At 44.9% G+C, this 18,525-nt stretch overlaps 1 protein-coding gene across 1 annotated transcript in view; it reads left to right on the top strand.

Annotated features, from left to right (window-relative positions):
* Positions 1 to 2: 2 nt before the first annotated feature.
* Positions 3 to 18,525, top strand: part of FOXK2 (forkhead box K2) — a gene marked incomplete at its 5' end in the record, with an annotated part of 59,818 nt that continues 41,295 nt past the window's right edge. Inside the window, one exon of the mRNA XM_029927131.1 lies at positions 3 to 190. Within this exon, the coding sequence (XP_029782991.1) occupies positions 3 to 190 (188 nt within the window). The remainder of the gene's footprint in view (positions 191 to 18,525) is intronic.

The raw sequence follows: 18,525 nt of genomic DNA, 5'->3' as shown, positions 1-18,525 counted from the left end.
CGCGGCGCCACCTCGAGATCTTCACGCCCCCGGGCGGCGGCGGCCATGGCGGGGCGGCCCCGGAGCCGTCCTCGCAGCCCGGGCCGGACGCCGGCGGCGACTTCTACTTGCGCTGCCTCGGCAAGAACGGCGTTTTCGTGGACGGCGTGTTCCAGAGGCGCGGGGCGCCGCCACTGCAGCTGCCGCGCGTGTGAGTGGGCCGGGGGCGCGGGGGGCGGGACCCCCGATCCGGCGCCCCTGGCCTTGTCGATCCTGTCGGCCGGGAGGGCCCAGATCCCGACCCAGACCCGCTCCCACGGCCGGGGCCCAGACGCGCGACCCAGCTGCGCGACCCCGGCCTCCTCCCCCAGACCGCGGACCGCCACCCTGCCCGAGACCTCGGCCTAGCCTTCCCCGAGTGGAGGCTCGGGCGGCGGTGCACGTGGACCGGTGCCCCCTTTCGGGAGTCCCCTGTGCGTTTGGGGAGTTTGCGTGTGTTTTTCGTAACCGACGTGCAGGTAGCTCTCTGTAGAGACGGTAAAGTCTAGTTGGGGTAACATGTGTTTTCTTAACTTAAAATCTGCATATTACGGCGGTGGTTGTTCATACTTCCTTTTTGTTCTGCAGGTTTTCAGTAGCGAAATTATTCAGGAGTCTGTGTTTTGAGCCGCAAGCACTCCCCCGCCCCGTCGTATTTTTTAGTAATCCAGTAGACTGGAAACTCTTAAAGCGGGATGCATTTTAAATCTGTGCTCTGCGCCTTAAAATTTGGAGAAAATTGGATACTTTTAATGACTTTGTTTTTAAGTGAGTTGATTTAGAAACGATTACAAGGTCACATGGTGGTAAGTGAGCTTTGTGGGAAATAGTCTTGCTACAAAACGATTTAGGTTGGTTCTTTGGTTTTATGAAGTTATTATTTACTTTCCTGGGAAAACAAACTTGCTCTCTAGAGGATGCTGATTATTTTTCAGGGTCTCCTTTCTACATCCTTTCAAGTAGAGCCTTGTCCACGAACTGAAAATTTTTAGCTGCTCTCGGTTGCTAGAGATGCTGATAAGAGCTGTTAATTCCTTGATTTTCGTCCGTGTGCTGTGCTGTTGCTTAGCCGGTCTGGAGACCTTGCAGGGCGTGTTTCAGAGGAGAGAGAGAGAGGGAGACAGTGTATGAGTGTGCTTGCGTGCGCGCGCGCTGTAACCTGCCTGAAACCAGTGGTAGGGGCTTGACAGCTGCCTTTTATGACACTTTGTTGTTTATAAATACCTTGATGTCACAACAAAGGGTTTTCTTTTTTTTTCCTGAGCGTTTTGAGGTTTTTAAGGAAAATTCTCTTACTTTCAGCCGAACCTGTTTACATTGGCATGTTAAATAAACATGGGCATATGTTGACCTGTTGGCAAGGGAGCAGAACAGAAACCAGACTTGGAGGGGTACAGTGAGCCCCGAAGAAGGGATGAGTAAGAGAGTAGAGGCAGAGCTTTGGACCTTCACCTCCAGCTCGTGGACAGGGGAGAGTTGGGGGCTAAGGCTTCCCAGAGCCCTGCCCTTCGTATGGGCCTGAGAATTTTTTCACAGAAGGGATTTTGGCATTTTATGGCATGACATAAGAGGGTCACTTGTAGGACCTTGTAGCACTACCCTTTTCGTAAGGCACCGCTCCTACACTTTCGGTATACAATGGTAACATACAGTTTAATGGAAGAAACTGTGTAAAGACAGTTGGTACTAGTTAAATGCAGGTGAATCGTTCTAAACATCTTTTTCTTGAAACTAAGCTTAGTTTTATGTTATGAGTTCTTTTTAAGTTAAAAAATCAAGTTGAAGTTTAAAAGAATGTGATTTATAGTAATTATGCAGAGATTGAATATTCTTACTGCTTATTTCAGATTTGCCTACTGAATTGAAAATCACTACAGAGTAAAAAAAAATATGAAGAGACAGTCCATGGTTGGTCTTTTATTTGAATGACCATGATTTTAGTCCATTTCCAATTTTAGAGTGAATTTCCATTTTGTAGTCAATGTTAAAAATTTACATACAGAGAATTTGGGAGAGTGCATAAATAATTTAAAGTATGGCTCACCATTTTATTAAAATACCAAATAGTGTATTAATTTAGGGGGAACAGAGAAAGATGAGGACCGTGATCCTGTGTATTGGCTCCTGTGAGTATCTTAAACAGTTTGGGTAAGATCTGAACACAGGTGGTTTTTTCCATGATGGTTGGTGAGTCCACTGGGGATCCTGAGTGTGTGTGGGAGCGCACATGAGTTCCAGGGTGTGTGGTTTTCCAGCAAACAGGTGATTTCCACAAATCTTGATTGTCAGCCAAGGATGTGGGGCTATGGGTACAGAAATGCAAACTTTTTCCTCTCTGGGAGGGTCTCACTCGCTGGAGGTGCAGGTGTTATTGATACTAGGGAGGTCTTTGGGGTGGGATCAGTGGAAGGGCCCTGGGCTACCTGTGGGGGAGGGGAAGCTCCTGGAAGTGAGCAGGTGGAGGTGGCCTTGTGAGTGTCCCTGGGCCAGCAGCCTGGTGCAGGAGGTAGAATTTAGGCTGAAAGGGACCGTGGGCCTGGTTGGGGAGCATTTTCAAGGTGGTCAATGACAGAATGAAAATGTCCTCTTTGAGAACCGGGCCCTTATTTGTCTAGGGACCTGGTGGGAAGGGCAGCCAAGTGTTTTAGGAAGATTTGCTGGGCAGGAATGTCTGGGTGTGTTGTTGCCTTTATTGTTGTCATGGTAGCAAACTGCGTATAAATTATAAATAAAAATAAGTGAGTCTTTAACAGTTGTTAAAGTGCTTTGAAATGTCAAGTGCATTTGACATATTTTTGATCAGAAAAATCCTAGAATATCTAATAGCCATACATACATAGAACAAGTTGAATTTTCTGTTGCCCTAAACTGTTTAACATGTGACACTATAATCGTGTTTATTTGGAAAAGTGATCCTGCTCCTGCGCTGAATTAATTGCCAGTTAGTTTGTGATGCAGCTCTACTTTCTTACGTGGAGTGTTTTAACTTGCAGGTTAAGTTTGGTAATGTCACACTAGAAGATTTTCTCACTAAATCAGAGATGGCATTCTTAAAGGTTAGGACTGGAGAGGGGTGAGCGGAGTGGCTTCTGGAGCTTTCCAGGTGAAGACTCCAAGAAAAGAACTGCAGGAACTCTCAGTGACTTGCTTGTGTTCAGAAATGAGTGGAGCAGAACCACGGTTCCCAGAGAATACCAGTATCAGAAAGAGGGGAATAAGTAGAGTACCAAGAGAGGGGTTGGCCTCAGGAAAAGGATCGTGACTCAAAATGTCACCAATGTCATGTTCCATGGGGAGCCATGGGCTTGGCAATTAGGGCCTCTTGGAGGTGTGGGGCTAGAGGGTGAGGGGGAGTGAGGAAGTAAGAAATTTGTGGGGCGGGGGGGCTATTGTAAGGATGGTGGAGGGTAAGAGTAGGCTTAGAAGGGGTAAGACCCTGTGGGTCACTAGGGCAAGTGGATGAAGGAACCCCTGAGAGACGCAGCAAGGCCTGGTTGGCCCAAAGAGTGGACGCAGACCAGGTATGAAGGAGGACAGGGTTCCTGGAAGGAGAAGGACGTCATGTTTGCAGACCCGCTAGTGACGTCTGTCGTGTTTTCTTGTTCCAGGGCTGCAGGGTTGGCTGTGACCTGAGACTTCTATACAAAAAGCTGAGAGCAGGGGTCCAAGGTGGCTGGACTCCGGGACCCAGCAGTGGGTGACGCGTAGTGGTGTACACATACGTAGCAGAGGGGCAGAGTTTGCTTTTTGAAAAATGCTCAGTGTACAAATTAATTGCTTTAAATGACCACTATGTGCTTTTCTTTAAAAGCTATAAGGTTCTTTCATTTGCTAAATTGAGATACATTTTTATCACTAATTTGTAGATATTGGGAATGCAGGGCAGCTATTTTAAGGTAATTGTTAATTTACTAAGTTAAAAATAACCCAACAACTGAGTTAGCTTCTACTCAACCTAGTGTTTAGTAGTGCTTCTGATGAAAAACTCAGGGTTTTTTTTGGTGTTTAATGAGTGGTTTAAGGCGGTTTAGATTTAAAATAATTTGAATTTGTAACACATTTTGAGAAACAAGCCTGTGTGGCAAGACCTGGAACTGGCAGTGGTCATATGCGTATAGACGGCTGTATCAGGAGACAGTGAGGGTGCACCAGGCACACGGGGGCTGGACCCCAGCCCTGCACCCAGCCTGCTTGAATTTCAGCTCTCTGGTGTGTAGCGTGTGGGATAGCAACTGTCTGACGTGTGACACAAGCAGCCCTGTGTCAGTGCCCTGCTGCCTCAGGGGCTTTGTGTCTTTCATCCATCACAGTGTCCCCGTGTACAGGGGCCCATGAGGACCTCATGTGCCAGAAAATGTGACAGGAGGGTAGAAACGTTCCCAGAGGACAGCAGTCTTCAGTGCTGTGTACAGATGCACACATGCCTGCAGTGAATCGAGCAAGGGCCTCTTAGAGTAGTGAGTGAAGTTTGACATTCCTTCAACAGGGAGAAGCTGTGCCCTGCCTCCTGGCACCTAAGCATAAAAATAGGCCCATGGGTGTGGTTGGTGTTGTCCAGCAGGCTAGGCCAGGAGAGGTCTACTGGGGGTACCTTCCCTCGTCAACTTCTGCTTTGGTTCTGTTCCATTCCAAAATATAAGCATCAACTGCAAACCTTTCTTGATTGGGGCTGGGGCTTGGGGTGGGAGAGAGGAAAAGTGTCTTTGCTTTGGGTGCAAAGTCAGCAAAGGGAACTAGATAAAACTTGTGTCCTGTTTGTGGTCTGATTTGAAGGATATTTGTTCAGTAATGCCATTGGCCAAACTGTTGTTTTGGAAATTAAGGATGGCTTCTCTGTCCATTTGAAGAACTTTGCAATTTACAATACACTGAGCTACTTTTTAAAAGTGTTTTTTGCAGGACGCCTGGGTGGCTCAGTCTGTTAAGTGTCCAACTTCGGCTCAGGTCATTATCTCGCTGTACAGAGTTCAAGCCCCACATTAGGCTCTGTGCTAATAGCTCAGAGTCTGGAGCCTGTTTCAGATTCTGTGTCTCTTTCTCTCTCTGCCCCTTCCCTGTTCTCTCTCTCTCACACACACAACAATAAACAAACTTGGAGGAAAAAGTACTTTTTGGGGGTGCCTGGGTGGCTTAGTTGGTTGAGCATCTGACTTGATTTCAGCTCAAGTTACGATCTCATGGTTTGTGAGATTGAGCCTTACATCAGGCTCTGTGCTGACCATGTGGAGTCTGCTTGGGATTCTCTCTGCTCCTCTCTCTCTCAAAACAAATAAATTAATTTTAAAAAAGCCCTGCTTTTTAATTTTTTAAACTGCTCTTTAAAAAAATGAGAGAGAATGTACAACAGTGAGCGAGCCTGAGCAGAGAGAAGGGGTGGAGGGAGAGAGAATCCCAAGCAGGCTTTGAGCTGCGTAACATGGGTCTCAATTCCATGACCAGGAGATCGTGACCTGAGCTGAAATTAAGTCAGACGCTTAATGGATTGAGCCATCCAGGTGCCCCTAAAACTGCTTTTTTATTGAAGTATAAGGAACTGCATGTACTTTTGAAACTTGGGCTATGGTTTCTTTCTGGGAAGCAGTGAAGACCTGAAGCTGTGGTCCCCCGCCAGCCTCTAATGTCACCTGAGTGAGTGCTTTCCAGGCTGGTAGTGGTGCTTAGGACCCCTTAGTAGTCAAATATGGAGCCTGTTTTCAGGACTAGCAGGCCAGAGCCCCTTTGCCCTGTCAGGCTATGGGAGGCAAAAATATTCCTTCCTCATCATCTTGTGCCATGACTTACCTCGCTTGCCTGGCCTTCCATGGTGTGGGGACAGGTCCTAGATGTGTTTGCATCCCCTGGAAATGGCACAGAGCGGTCATCACTCGATATGTATCCAACATACGTGTACACACTAAGTGCTGGTTTAGGACATTGCTGTTATGGGAACATTCTCCAGGGCTGATCCTGTTTAGTGGTGGGGCTCCAGCCGGACACAACTCCCCCAAGTACCAGCGGCCCCCATCTTGATCCTCAGTTGCAGAAGCTCTGCATAGCTTCGTGCATGGTTGGTGGAAATAGTCCAGGAGATGAGGCTGTTATAGTAACAGCAGATTTTTCCATTGTGAAAATGCAACAGTTCTTGGTTTGCTCAGGAGAAAGGGTTTTTTTTGAAAATGAAGAAGAGACGCTTTCTAAAATAAGGGAGCTTTTAATGAAAGCAGTTAACATTTTGGATAGTATTCTTATCTGTTTAACATTTCTGCATAGCTCATATTTTCTTTTGGGTTTTGGGGCAGTTTACAATATCTTAAATAACATAATATAGTAAGTCAGCTCCCACACTTCTGGTCCCAGTTCTTGATGAGGATTTTTTAAACATGCTGAGGAAGCCGTACACTAGGGCTTGTGTAAGGTGCACATCGCCATTTCTGTGATTTGAAGCATTTTTAGTGCCACACAAGGTGCTGCTGCTGTCATCCCAGGAGGAGCCCACTGGGGGGGGGGGGGATTGGGAAGCACTTTTTTAGAGCATGTGTTTGATGTTCTGTTGAGAATTCCTTAGGGGTTTTAGGCATTATTTGGCTTTTGCTGCAGTTTGTCATTTGCAGCAGAATCATGTATCTTATCCGCTGAAAGGTATCAGTAGGACAGTGGTCCTTACCAGGGTCTCCTCCCCCATCCCAGGGATATTTGGCAACATCTGGAGACATGTTAGGTTGACACAACTGGGAAGGGGTGCTGCTTCTGGCTTCTTGTGGGCCAGGGACGTTGCTAAAAATTTTACAATGCTCAGGATAGTCCCCCCACAACAGATAATGACCCAGCCCCAAATGTCGGTAGTGGGGAGGAGCCCCTCCCAGCACAGTCCTATAGCAGTTGATAACAACAGATGGATATTACTCGTGATGCTATCTTGAGTGAATCTTAGGATCTTTACAAATGGTACCTATTTAGAACCTTTAAGTTACCAAAGCATTTGTTTCAAATTCAGTGGCAGGCACCTTTCTAAAAAAATTTTTAGTGTTTATTTTTGAGGGGGGTGGAGAAAGGGGAAGAGAGGGGGAGAGCCTGACATGGGACTCAAACCCACAAAGTGCGAGATTATGACGATAGCCAAAATCAAGAGTCAGACACTTAATGGGTTAAGCCACCCAGGTGCCGTAGCACCTTTCTAAAATGAAGCCTGTGATCAAGAAGAATGAAATCTCGCCATTTGCAACAAAGTGATGGAACTAGAGTGTGTTAGCTAAGCAAAATAAGTCAGTAAGAGAAAGACAAATGTTACACGATTTCACTCATGGAATTTAAGAAACAAGAAGATGAACATAGGGGAAGGGAAGGAAAAATAAGATAAAAATAGGGAGGCAAACCATAAGAGATACAGAAAACAGGGACGCCTGGGTGGCTCAGTCAGTTGGGTGTCCAACTCTTTGATTTCCACTCTGGTCATGATCTCCAGGTTCTTGGGTTGGAGTCCCATGTTGGGCTCTGTGCTGACAGTGTGGAGCCTACTTGGGATTATCTTTCTCCCTCTTTCTGCCCTTCCCCCTCTTACGCACCCTATCTCTCAAAATAAGAAACAAACAAACCCCCCCCCCAGAGAACAAATAGGGTTGCTGGAGGGGAGATGGGGGGGGATGGGCTAAATGGGTGATGGGCACTAAGAATGGCACTTGGTGGGATGAGCACTGGGTGTTGTATGTAATTGATGAATCATTGGCCTCTACTCCTGAAACTAGTACTACACTATATGTTAATTAACTTGAATTTAAATAAATAAATTAATTAAAAAAATAAAATGAAGCCTGAGGTGGAGAGACCTGGTGTGGAATCACTTTTGCAGTTTAGGAAGGACATGCACAAAATACCTTCCTAATTACCTAGGTTGTAGAGTAGTCCAATATTCTCTCTCTTGGAATATTTACTCGTAGGCATATCTTTTGGCTTTAGTTAGATTGATAAAATTATTCTGAAAACATTTACAGTTAAGCGGGGGAGGCACTGAATTGTTTTGGTGGGGTTGTTACCTTTTTTTTTTTTTTTGTCTTAGTTCTCCTGAAAAATGAACTGATTAAAAAAAATTGTTTTTTATGTTTTTGAATTTATTTTTGAGAGACAAAGAGAGACAGGGCGAGCAGGGGAGGGTCAGAGAGAGAGGGAGACACAGAATCTGAAATAGTCTCCAGGCTCTAAGCTAGCCGCCAGCACAGAGCCCGACGTGGGTCCTGAACCCATGAACCGTGAGATCATGACCTGAGCCGAAGCCAGACACTTAACCAACTGAGCCACCCAGGTGCTCCCCCCAAAAAATGAACTGATTATGTCAGGGAGTGTGGCATTAGTGTCACAACCATATTATGAAAGACTGCTGTCAGGTGTCATTTTCTCATGGTATTTTGTCATAATAATTGGCAGTTTGAATTTCATCTTCTGATTTTTACTTGAACAGATGGGCTATAGAAAACCCTAAACAAGTAATTTGGACACTTACTGTTAGGTTTTTCTGGTCTTTTTCAGAATATAGTAATGCTGTGAGTGTATGGGTGATGTTTTAACAATACTATGTTTTTGCCAGGGTTCAAACATTTTCACCACAAAACTTACTGACCGCAAGGCCATTTTGCTGTAAAAGATAAAATCGTGAAAAATAAAAGAAAGACATTTATTAAAAGGGACTCAATGAAACATGAAAACTGAATAACAGATTTTAAAAGACTTTATTGTTGAGAAGCCTCATTGAGTATGTCAGTTCCTGGTGTCCAGTAGGTACTAGGTCAGTCAGATCCCTTCTCTGTTCTATGGAGGGTAACTTTCCAGGGTCTTCATCTAAGAACCACATCTCAGAGCTTCCTCGTTATTTCCCTCTGTGTTTCCACAAACCTCTCCACGTAGGAAATATTGAAGAGAGCAAAGACTTATTAATGCAGGCACTCATCAGTGTATGTCCATCAGGCTCCTGGAACAGTGTCGTAGTACTGCTTGGACAGGGAGGTAAGAGCCTCCTCCACATGTGATCAGGCTGTTTTCATCTCCAACCTCAGGATCCTCTTTTATAAACATATTATTGAATTGACCTCATGGGGTTGTTGTATGATTGCTTTTGCCTGATACAGGAGAATTACTGAGTAAATATTAATATTTTAAAAGAAAAAATGTAAATGTCTTAAGTATTTTGAATGGAGAGTTTAATCCATTTACATTTAAAGTAATTATTGGAAGGAAAGATTTCTACTATTTTGCTATCTTTCTTTGTGTCTCACAGCTTTGTTATCCCTCATTTTCTTCCTCACTGTCTGATTCTGTTTAGTTGCTTTCTTTCTTTTCATTTCTTTTCTTTTCTCTTTCTGGCCTTTCTTTCTTTCTTTCTTTCTTTCTTTCTTTCTTTCTTTCGTAAACTCTTGTGATTCTCTTCTCATTTCCTTTTATGTATATTTTTAAGATCCTTTCTTTGTATTTACCATGGGGATTATATTTAACATCCTTAGTTTAAAGCCATCAAGGGGCGCCTGGGTGGCTCAGTCGGTTAAGCCTCCGACTTTAGCTCAGGTCAGATCTCACGTTCGCGGGTTCGAGCCCTGCGTCAGGCTCTGTGCTAACAGCTCAGAGCCTGGAGCCTGCTTCAGATTCTGTGTCTCCTTCTCTCTCTGCCCCTCCCCCTCTCATGCTCTGTCTCTCCCTGTATCAAAAATAAATAAAACATTAAAAAAATTTTTTTTTAAAGTCCCTTAAAAAATAATAAAGCCATCTATTTTGAATTGATATCAACCTCAAAAACTTTCCTCTTCTATATCTCCTTCCTCCTTTTTCTGTTGTCACAGATTACATTTTTATACATTGTGTGCCAAAAAACACACACTTTTTTTTTAATGTGTATTTTATTTTTGAGAGAGAGAGAGCACAGGCAAGTGGGCGAGGGGGACAGAGGATCCAAAGCAGGCTCCATATTGACAGCAGTGAGCCTGATGCTGGACTCAAACTCAAGAACCACAAGATCATGACCTGAGCCGAAGTCGGGTGCTCAACCAACTGAGCCACCCAGGCACCCCCTCCCAATAACATATTTATGGTTTATTTGTGAGTTTGTATTCTGAATCCTGTAGGAAATAAAAAGCAGAATTACAAACCAAAATTACAGTAATACTAACTTATGTTTTCTCATGTATTTACCTTCACTAGAGAGCTTTATTTCTTCATAGTTTTATTTATTTATTTTTTAATGTCTTTATTTTATTTTGAGAGAGAGAGAGAGACAGAAAGTGAGTGGGGGAGGGCCAGGAAGAGAGAGACACACAGAATCCAAAGCAGGCTCCAGGCTCTGAGCTGTGAGCACAGAGCCCGATGCGGGGCTCTAACCCACAGACTGTGAGATCATGACCTGAGCCGAAATCGGCCGCTTAACTGACTGAGCCACCCAGGCACCCCTTTTCATACAGTTTTAAGTGATTGTTTAGTGATCTTCCATTTCTACCTGGAGGACTCCCTTTATTTTTTCGGCATGTTAAATATATCTCACTGTCTTCTGGCATTCATGGTTTCTGATAAGAAATCAGCCATTAACCTTTTTGAGTCCTTGTATGTGACAGGTTCCTTCTCTCTTGCTGCTTTCAAGGTTTTTTTGTTTTGTTTTGGTTTTTTTGTTTTGTTTTGGTCTTTCGATGATTAATTATAATGCCTTGATGTGGGTCCTTGAATTTATCTTAGTTGGAGTTTGTGGAGTGTTCTTGAATATGTAGGTTTATGTCTTTCATTGGATTTGGGATGTTTTTGGCCATTGTTTTTTCAAGTATTCTTTTTGCCTTTTCCCTTTTTTTTTTTTTGGCGGGGTGGGAGAAGCTCCCATAATGTGTATGTGGTCTACTTACTGATGTCCCGTGAGTATTTTAAGGCTCTTGTCACTCTTCCTTTTTGTTTCTGCTCCTCCGACTTGATCATTTCAGTTGTCCTGTCTTTAAGGTTGTGGATTCTTTGTTCTGTCTGCTCAAACATGCTCCTGGACTCCTATGTAAAAATTTCATTTCCATTACAGTACTTTTTGACTTCAAGATTTCTGTTTCATTCCTTCTTATAATTTTTTTCTGTTGATATTCCTGTTGTGTTCATGTGCAGTTTTCCTGATTTCCTTTAGTTCTTTGTTTTCATTTAGTTATTTGAGCATCTAACATGGTTGTTGTTTTCTTAAAACACTTTTTTTGAAGATTTTATTTTTAAGTAATCTCTGTATCTAAATTGGGGCTAAAATTTACAATCCCGAGGTCAAGAATCGCATACCCTACCAACTGAGACATGTGCCCCTAACATGGTTGTTTTAAAGTCTGTCTAGGAAGGCCCATGTCTTACCTTCTTCAGAGATGGCTTCTATTCATTTATTTTGTTCCTTTGCTTTCCTGTTTCTTTGTGTGCCTTCTGATTGTGTTGTTGAAAATTGGACATGTGGCTATTATAATGTAATAACTTTGGAAATCACAATCTCCTCCTTCCCTAATGTTTGTTTTTTATTTGTTGAAGGCTGTAGGAGGTCTCTTTGCCTAGTGACTTATCTGAACTATTATTGCCAAAGACCGTATTCTTTGAAAATGTAGTTCATGAAGTCCTGTTTCATATCTTGTGTTGAACTGGTGTTTTGACAGAGATTTCCTGAACATCAGCAGCTCTCCTATCTCCCATTCTTTGCAAATTGGCTCTGTGTCTGGGCCCTCCTTCAGCTCTCCGTCAGGCTTGCACTGTGCCCAGGGAATTGGCCCAAGGTGAAAACCCAGGGTCTTCTCAGATCTTGTATGAGCGTGCATCTCACCCTGGACATGTGTGTGCAATTCTGAAGTTGTTAGTAAGACCTGTTACTTTTGAGTGTCCTAATTTCCTAGAGAAACTCTCCCCAGCTTTTGCCCTAGGCAACATACTGTATGTTTAGACTAATCTTTTGCCACGGGTTCTGAGGGTTGTTACTTAACTTGCAGTGTTTTCCAGCTTTTTCAGCCTGAGTTCTGAGTTAAATGAAACACCAGAGGAGTGCCTGTGTCAGCCCTTCCTTCAGGTGACTTGTGACAGGTTAGAGTAGATGTACACAGTAAACAGTGAACAAAGTCTGCTCTCTTTCCTAGAGCCAGGAAAACAGCCCCACACCGCAGCCCAGGCTGCCACCACTAGAAGACCATGTTTTACTTTAAGATATTACTTTAAGGCCTTTTATGCTCTAAGACATTTGTGCTTCAAAACCAAGGCCTGGTGCTGCCCTTCCAGAGGGGATGGGCAGGGGCAGCAGAATCTAAAACCTGCCTACTGTTCCATGGTGCTGCTTTCCTGATTCAGCACTTGGTGGTTCCCAGACTTCTGACTGTCTTGTAGAATTGTCACAAATTGGTTCTGACAGTTTCTGCTTGTTTTCCAGTGTTGGGTGGGAGGTGGGTAGGGGTGAATGAAAGTTTGGAGCTTCCCACTGAGCTGTTTTGCTGATGTCAATTCTGATGGTCAGTACTTTTGAGTGAAAATTTTAATTCTTTTAATTCTCATTTTAATTTCTCATTTTGCACTAGTGGCAATTCTTTTCCTTGGACTTAGTATTGTGACATTTGAGTTAATCCCATTTTTATTCTAAATTTTTAATTTTTAGAGAGAGAGCACAAGCGGGGAGGGGCAAGAGAGAGTGAGAGAGAAGTCAGACAGCGCAGAGCCGAATGTGGAGCTCTGTCCTGCAACTGTGGGATTATAACCTGAGCTGAAATCAAGAGTTGGACTCTTAACTGACTGAACCTGGGGTGTCTGCACGGCTCAGTTGGTTAAGTGTTTGACTTTGGCTCAGGTCGTGATCTTGCCATTCCCGAGTTTGAGCCCCAAGTCAGGCTCTATGCTGACAGCTCAGAGCCTGGAACCTGCTTCGGATTCTGTGTCTCCCTCTCTCTCTGCCCCTCCCCCCCTTATGCTGTGTCTCTTTTCTCTCTCTCAAAAAAAAAATAAATAAACAAACATTAAAAAAAGCTTAGGGGCGCCTGGTGGCTCAGTTAATTGAGCATCTGACTCTGGCTCAGATCATGATCTCACAGTTCTTGGGTTCGAGCCCTGCGTTGGGCTCTGTGCTGACAGCTCAGAGCCTGGAGCCTGCTTTGGATTCTATGTCGCCCTCTCTCTCTGCCCCTCCCTGCTCATTCTCCCTCCCTCCCTCTCTCTCTCTCTCTCTCTCTCTCTCTCTCTCTCTCTCTCAAAAATAAATAAATGTTAAAAAAATACATATATATATATATTTAAGTTTAATTGACTGAACCACCCAGACACCTCATTATCCCATTTTGAAAAGGTGAAATAGAGTATGACAAAATTTCTAAACTATCTTAAGTGCAAAATAACATATGAAAATCAGATTTCTTTGTTTTTGTTTTGTTTTGAGAGAGAACTTGCACGAGCATGTGCAGGCAGGGAAGGGGAAGGCTCCAGGCTCAGTGCAAAGCCCAACACAGGGCTCACCACCATGAGACCATGACCTGGGCTGAGATCAAGAGTCGTTGCTTAACCAACTGAGCCACCCAGGTGCACCTAGACTGTCATTCTTAATAAGCTTATCTTGGCTATTAGTAATTTATTAGGGTCTGTACTTTGAATCAGGAAATATGAAATTCTTCAGTGGTCTTATACTGTTGACATGTTGGTTTCATTTTCTTTAAAATCCCTTAAAAAAGAAAAAAGCAGAGACCATAATAGTGATTCTTGTTAATGTTTCCTGATACCTATAGTCTTAGGAAGGATGTTTTGCTTTAACATAAAGGAAGAAATAATTTTGCATTTAAAATACTACAGTGTTTAAAAATGTTGCCGTGTATAAAGCCCAACAGTGGGGATGGCGGAATTCTTACCCCTGGGCTGTAACGAGGCTAGACAGCAGCTGCATGAGGGCACCCTGGCTTGCCCGGCACCCGCTCTCATTTCCTCTATGAATCCTGTTGAAATGGTTCTTATCTCTATTTTAGAAGGGAGTTGAGGCTTGGAGGGTGCTAATCCAAAGGTGTATAACTTGGAAATACTAGATTCAAACCTATATCCAGGTTTTTTGCCAGCGTTTTTAATCACTAAGCTCTACTCAAAGCCAAGAAACAGCCATAAACTAGAGGAGGGGAAAATCTACAAGACAAACTAAAATAGATTGGGGGGGGGGGCACAGAGAGAGAGAGAGAGGGAGAGAGAGAATCCCAAGAAGGCTCCATACTGTCAGCGTAGAGCCTGACGCAGAGCTCCATCTCACAAACCATGAGATCATGACCTGAGCAAAAATCAAGAGTTGGTCACTTAACCAACTGAGTCACCCAGGTGCCCCATAAAATAGGTTTTTAAATTGCATTGATTTACCTACTCTTTTTTTTGGCATTTAGGTTATGTAAGTTATGCTCAAGGAAAGACTGTATAGCTATTAAAGTATATTTATCACCTTAGAAGTTCTGATATTTAGCAGGAAAAGTTAAAGAACAGTGCGTGTGGAGGAATTCCACTGGTTAGAAGAAATAGGTGCGTGTGTGTGTGTGGTACACCCAGTGTGTACCTGCATTTAAAACACCATGAAGACGACAAAAATGCATGTCTCCAAATGGGCATTATGGGCTGCCGTTTCTGTTAGCTTGTCTTAAAAAATTGCTATAATGAGCCTATATTTCTGTTTGGTAAGAAAATGTTACGTTTAAAAGTTGACTGCTCAAGGGGCTCCTGGGTGGCTCAGTCAGTTAAGCCTGTGACTTAGGCTCAGGTCATGATACCACGGGTTGTAAATTCGAGCCCCACATTGGGCTTTCTGCTGGCAGCACAGAGCCCACTTCAGATCCTCTGTCCCTCTCTCTCTGCCCCTCCCCTGCTTGCGCTATCTCTCTCTCTCTTCAAAATAAATAAGTGTTTAAAAAAAAAAGTTGGCTGCTCTGATTTAGATTAATCTGTTTTTTAGGCAGGCGTACTACTAGTAAAGGGTGTTCCATACGGCTTCTAGACCTGGTGTGACTGCTCTGAAGCTGCGAGAACAGCCTGTGTGTGTCGTATGATATATATGCAGAAGTGGATGGATGTTTTTCTTATTTTGTACTATACTTCTGACCTGAGAGAATATTTAGTCTTGTCTGAAATGCTACGTGTGTCTTGTTCCTAGAACAGGTTGTGTCTGCATATTGTGGCAATGTCCCATCAGTAGATAATGTCACTGCTTGTCAGCTCTCAGGAGTATTTTAAAAATAATCCCCAATTTTCAAAATCTGAGGTTTGCCCTTCTAAAGAGGGATAAGAAGTAATGTGGAACCAGTTATTTGTGTGAATGCCACATGACCCCTGCATATCAAGCTTTCTGTGTTTTAAGTTTCCCTCATAGGGCAGTATAATAGGAATTTTATTCTTTATATCTCTGGCTTTCTTTCCTTTCCTCTCTCTTCCCTTTCCTTTCCTTCAAGGACGTTGAGCGCGGGGCTCCAGCTCATAAACCGGGAGATCATGACCTGAGCCAAAGTCAGACACTTAACCGACTAAGCCACCCAAGTGCCCTTCTGGCTTTGTGATGAGCAAAGAAAATGGGGTTCATGAAAAATAAGTTGTGTAGTCATTGGGTTTATGTTAAAGTTTTTATCTATGGATACAGGCAAAGAAAACTTTTTATTTTTGGAAAAAAGAGGGGTTGCCTCTCCTAATTATGTGCCAGACCCTCCTTTCTGTTGTTGGCATCTATGCTTTGGGCAGTTCAAGGTCATGCTTCTCCTACCTTGTAGTAATGTGTCTTTTTGTTTGTTTATTTGTTTGTTTGTTTTTGGATGTCTGGACACTTGTCCTTGCTCTGGTTGGGTGGCTCCCAGGGTCTTTGGACAGAGGCAGGGCCACAGGGCACCTCTCTTGTTTAGAGGTCAGTACTTTATTTTTTTATTTTTTTTTAATGTTTATTTATTTGAGAGACAGACAGAGCATGAGCAGGGGAAGAGCAGAGAGAGAGACACAGAATCTGAAGCAGGCTCCAGGCTCTGAGCTGTCAGCGCAGAGCCCAACGTGGGGCTTGAACTCACGAACTGTGAGAGCATGACCTGAGTCAAAGTGGGAGGCTTAACCAACGGAGCCACTCAGGTGCCCCTAGAGGTCAGTACATTAAATTATAACACAAACGTTGTTTCTTTCTGATCTCAAATCACTTTTTCAAATGAGTGAGGATTCATGAGGAAATTGCCTTTTCTGGTGGTTGAGCTCCTTCATGCAAGGCTGTGATGTGGGAGCCGAGGAGACATGGCCTCTGCCTTGGCAGAAAGCAGAAATGTTGGTGTGGTCACTGCAGGGGTCGGGGAGAGTCAGGAACAGGGAGGCTGGGGGTGCGGGGGGGAACTGGCGTAAGACATAGTTGAGAGAGCTGTGTATGTGGACAGATGGGCCCAGGCCCTGAGGCTGGGGAGCACCTTACCTGCCTGGGAGTTTGTCCTTTGTCATCCAGGGACCTCTGGTGGTGAGCAGAAGGGCGAGAGGGGCGATCCCGTGAGCGCACAGGGGGCCTGTGCCTGCGGAGAAGGCAGCTGGAGACGGATGGCGGAGCCAGACACGGAAACTAGCAGGGGTCTAAACAGGGGACAGGTTTCAGAACCTTGTGCAGATCACGGGACAGAGATCTTTGGGGATTGTAGCAGGGTGACCCAGTGCTTATAACTTAGTGGGCATCCCCCACAAAGGCTGGGCTTTGCTGTCCCTCAGATGGGCACGTCCTGTTTCTGCAGAGAAAGATGCACATTCTTGTCTTCAGATCAGGTTTTGTAGCCAAAGAAATAACACCAAAACCAGGCTTTGGGGGTTCCAGAATTGTAGATGAGGGACCTATAGTGGGTGTATTTCTCTCTCATTCTAAAAATGTAAACTGAGGGTGGCTCTTGTCGTCACGGTTTCTGATGGCCAGCAGAGCCCTAGCCATCAGCTCTGCACTTCACCGGACGAGTACTTCGGCGCCTTTTCTTGCTGGGTGCTGGGATTTATGGCCACATCTGGCTGCAAGGGAGTATGGAAAGCTCCTGTCACCTGTAGGTGTTCTTGCAGTGAGGGAGGAGCAGGAATGCTGCGGTGGGCAGCTTGCAGAGGTGAGGGAAGTGGGTGCAGGATGTACTTCGAAGGCTCTAGGGGATGGTTCTTGTTGATGCTATTGATGGAGTCTGCACACAGGGTAGGCAGAGCAAGTGCTAAGCCCTACTGGAGAGGATAACATGGGGTCTCCTGGCTTGCATCTGTGCATCTTGGCATTAGCATTCTAATCCCATGTTGTCTTTTTCTGGTTTTGCCCTTCATATTTTACTGCACCTTCTTCATTCTTGGGTCCCTTTTGACCTGAGGAGTGCTAGAATCCATGCTGGGTGAAGCAGAAGCCACGGCACAGAGACTGATGGACAGAGGTGGTCTCAGGTGCTTCTCAGGGCCTGTGATGTCTGTCTTCCCCTCTGTGCTGTTTCTCGAGGGTGGTATCCTAAGTCTTTTTCTGCAGACATGAATTTACTCTTGGCTTCAGGGGGAGGAAAGGAGGGAGGGGAAAGACCTAGGCTTGTGCTCCCAGGAAGTCCCCTGTCTCACAATCTGGAAGCACACTGGTTGGTTCTGCGTGGGCCCAGAGCCGCTGAGGGCAGGGCACTGGGGCCATATGAGTGTGGACAGCACCAGGTCCTTGCCAGAGGGCAGGGTGTGCCCCTTGAGGAGGCCCTAGCTGGAAGAAAACCCACACCTCACAGCCACTGTAAGCTCTGGGAAGAGGTTGGATTTCATTTGGACGTGTTCACTTGGAGGCTGTGGGAGATCCCCTAGCTTGTATTAAGGCACACATTGCTTTGGCTTTTCCAGTTTCAACATCAGCTGAAAGCACAGCTCTGTGTGCGGTAAGCCCAGTAAGGGGCAGGGAGCACCTGCTGCCACACTGGTGGGGCCTGTCCTCAGAGTGCCCCTGCCCAGATTCCGAATTCCCATCCCTTTGCTCCCTCTCTCCAAGGAAGAATGAAAGGTGCACGATTGTGTCTGCTTCACACACCCTTGCTGGCTCATCACTATCTTCATGGTGACATGTTGGCCCTGCTTCTCGCTAACTAGAATTAAACCTTCCTCCTCCTTCAGAGACTGGTTAACTAGGGGGAGTGTGTGTGGGGTGTGTGTAAGCTTGTACGTGTGTGTGTGTGCTTGTACATGTGTCTGCATTTTGAAAAAACTCCAGCAGCTTCTGGCAGGCACTGAAGGTTAAAAAGCACTGTGTGGGAAAAAGAATTTAAAACTTAGCAGCTGGTTTCAGGTTTTTCTTCTGGAGTGCAGCAGGCTGGTATGGCACTTGTTTGAGAGCTGACTACCAGCTGCTTGATTGGGACTGTGGGCTAGAGTTTGGGTACCTGGTTAGAAAGGTTAGTACCAAGGAGTTCCGATACTTGTTGAATTGAATTGGTTTAATGCTGGTAAAACGTTCATATAGGGGCACCTGGGTGGCTCAGTCAGGTAAGCCTGACTTCAGCTCAGGTCATGATCTCACAGCTCGTGGGTTCGAGCCCCGTGTCAGGCTCTGTGCTGACAGGAAGGGAAGGA

This window comes from Suricata suricatta, chromosome 17 (genome assembly GCF_006229205.1).
Source record: "Suricata suricatta isolate VVHF042 chromosome 17, meerkat_22Aug2017_6uvM2_HiC, whole genome shotgun sequence".
In the NCBI taxonomy this organism is placed as follows: domain Eukaryota; kingdom Metazoa; phylum Chordata; class Mammalia; order Carnivora; family Herpestidae; genus Suricata; species Suricata suricatta.
This window is presented reverse-complemented; position numbering and strand designations above follow the sequence as displayed.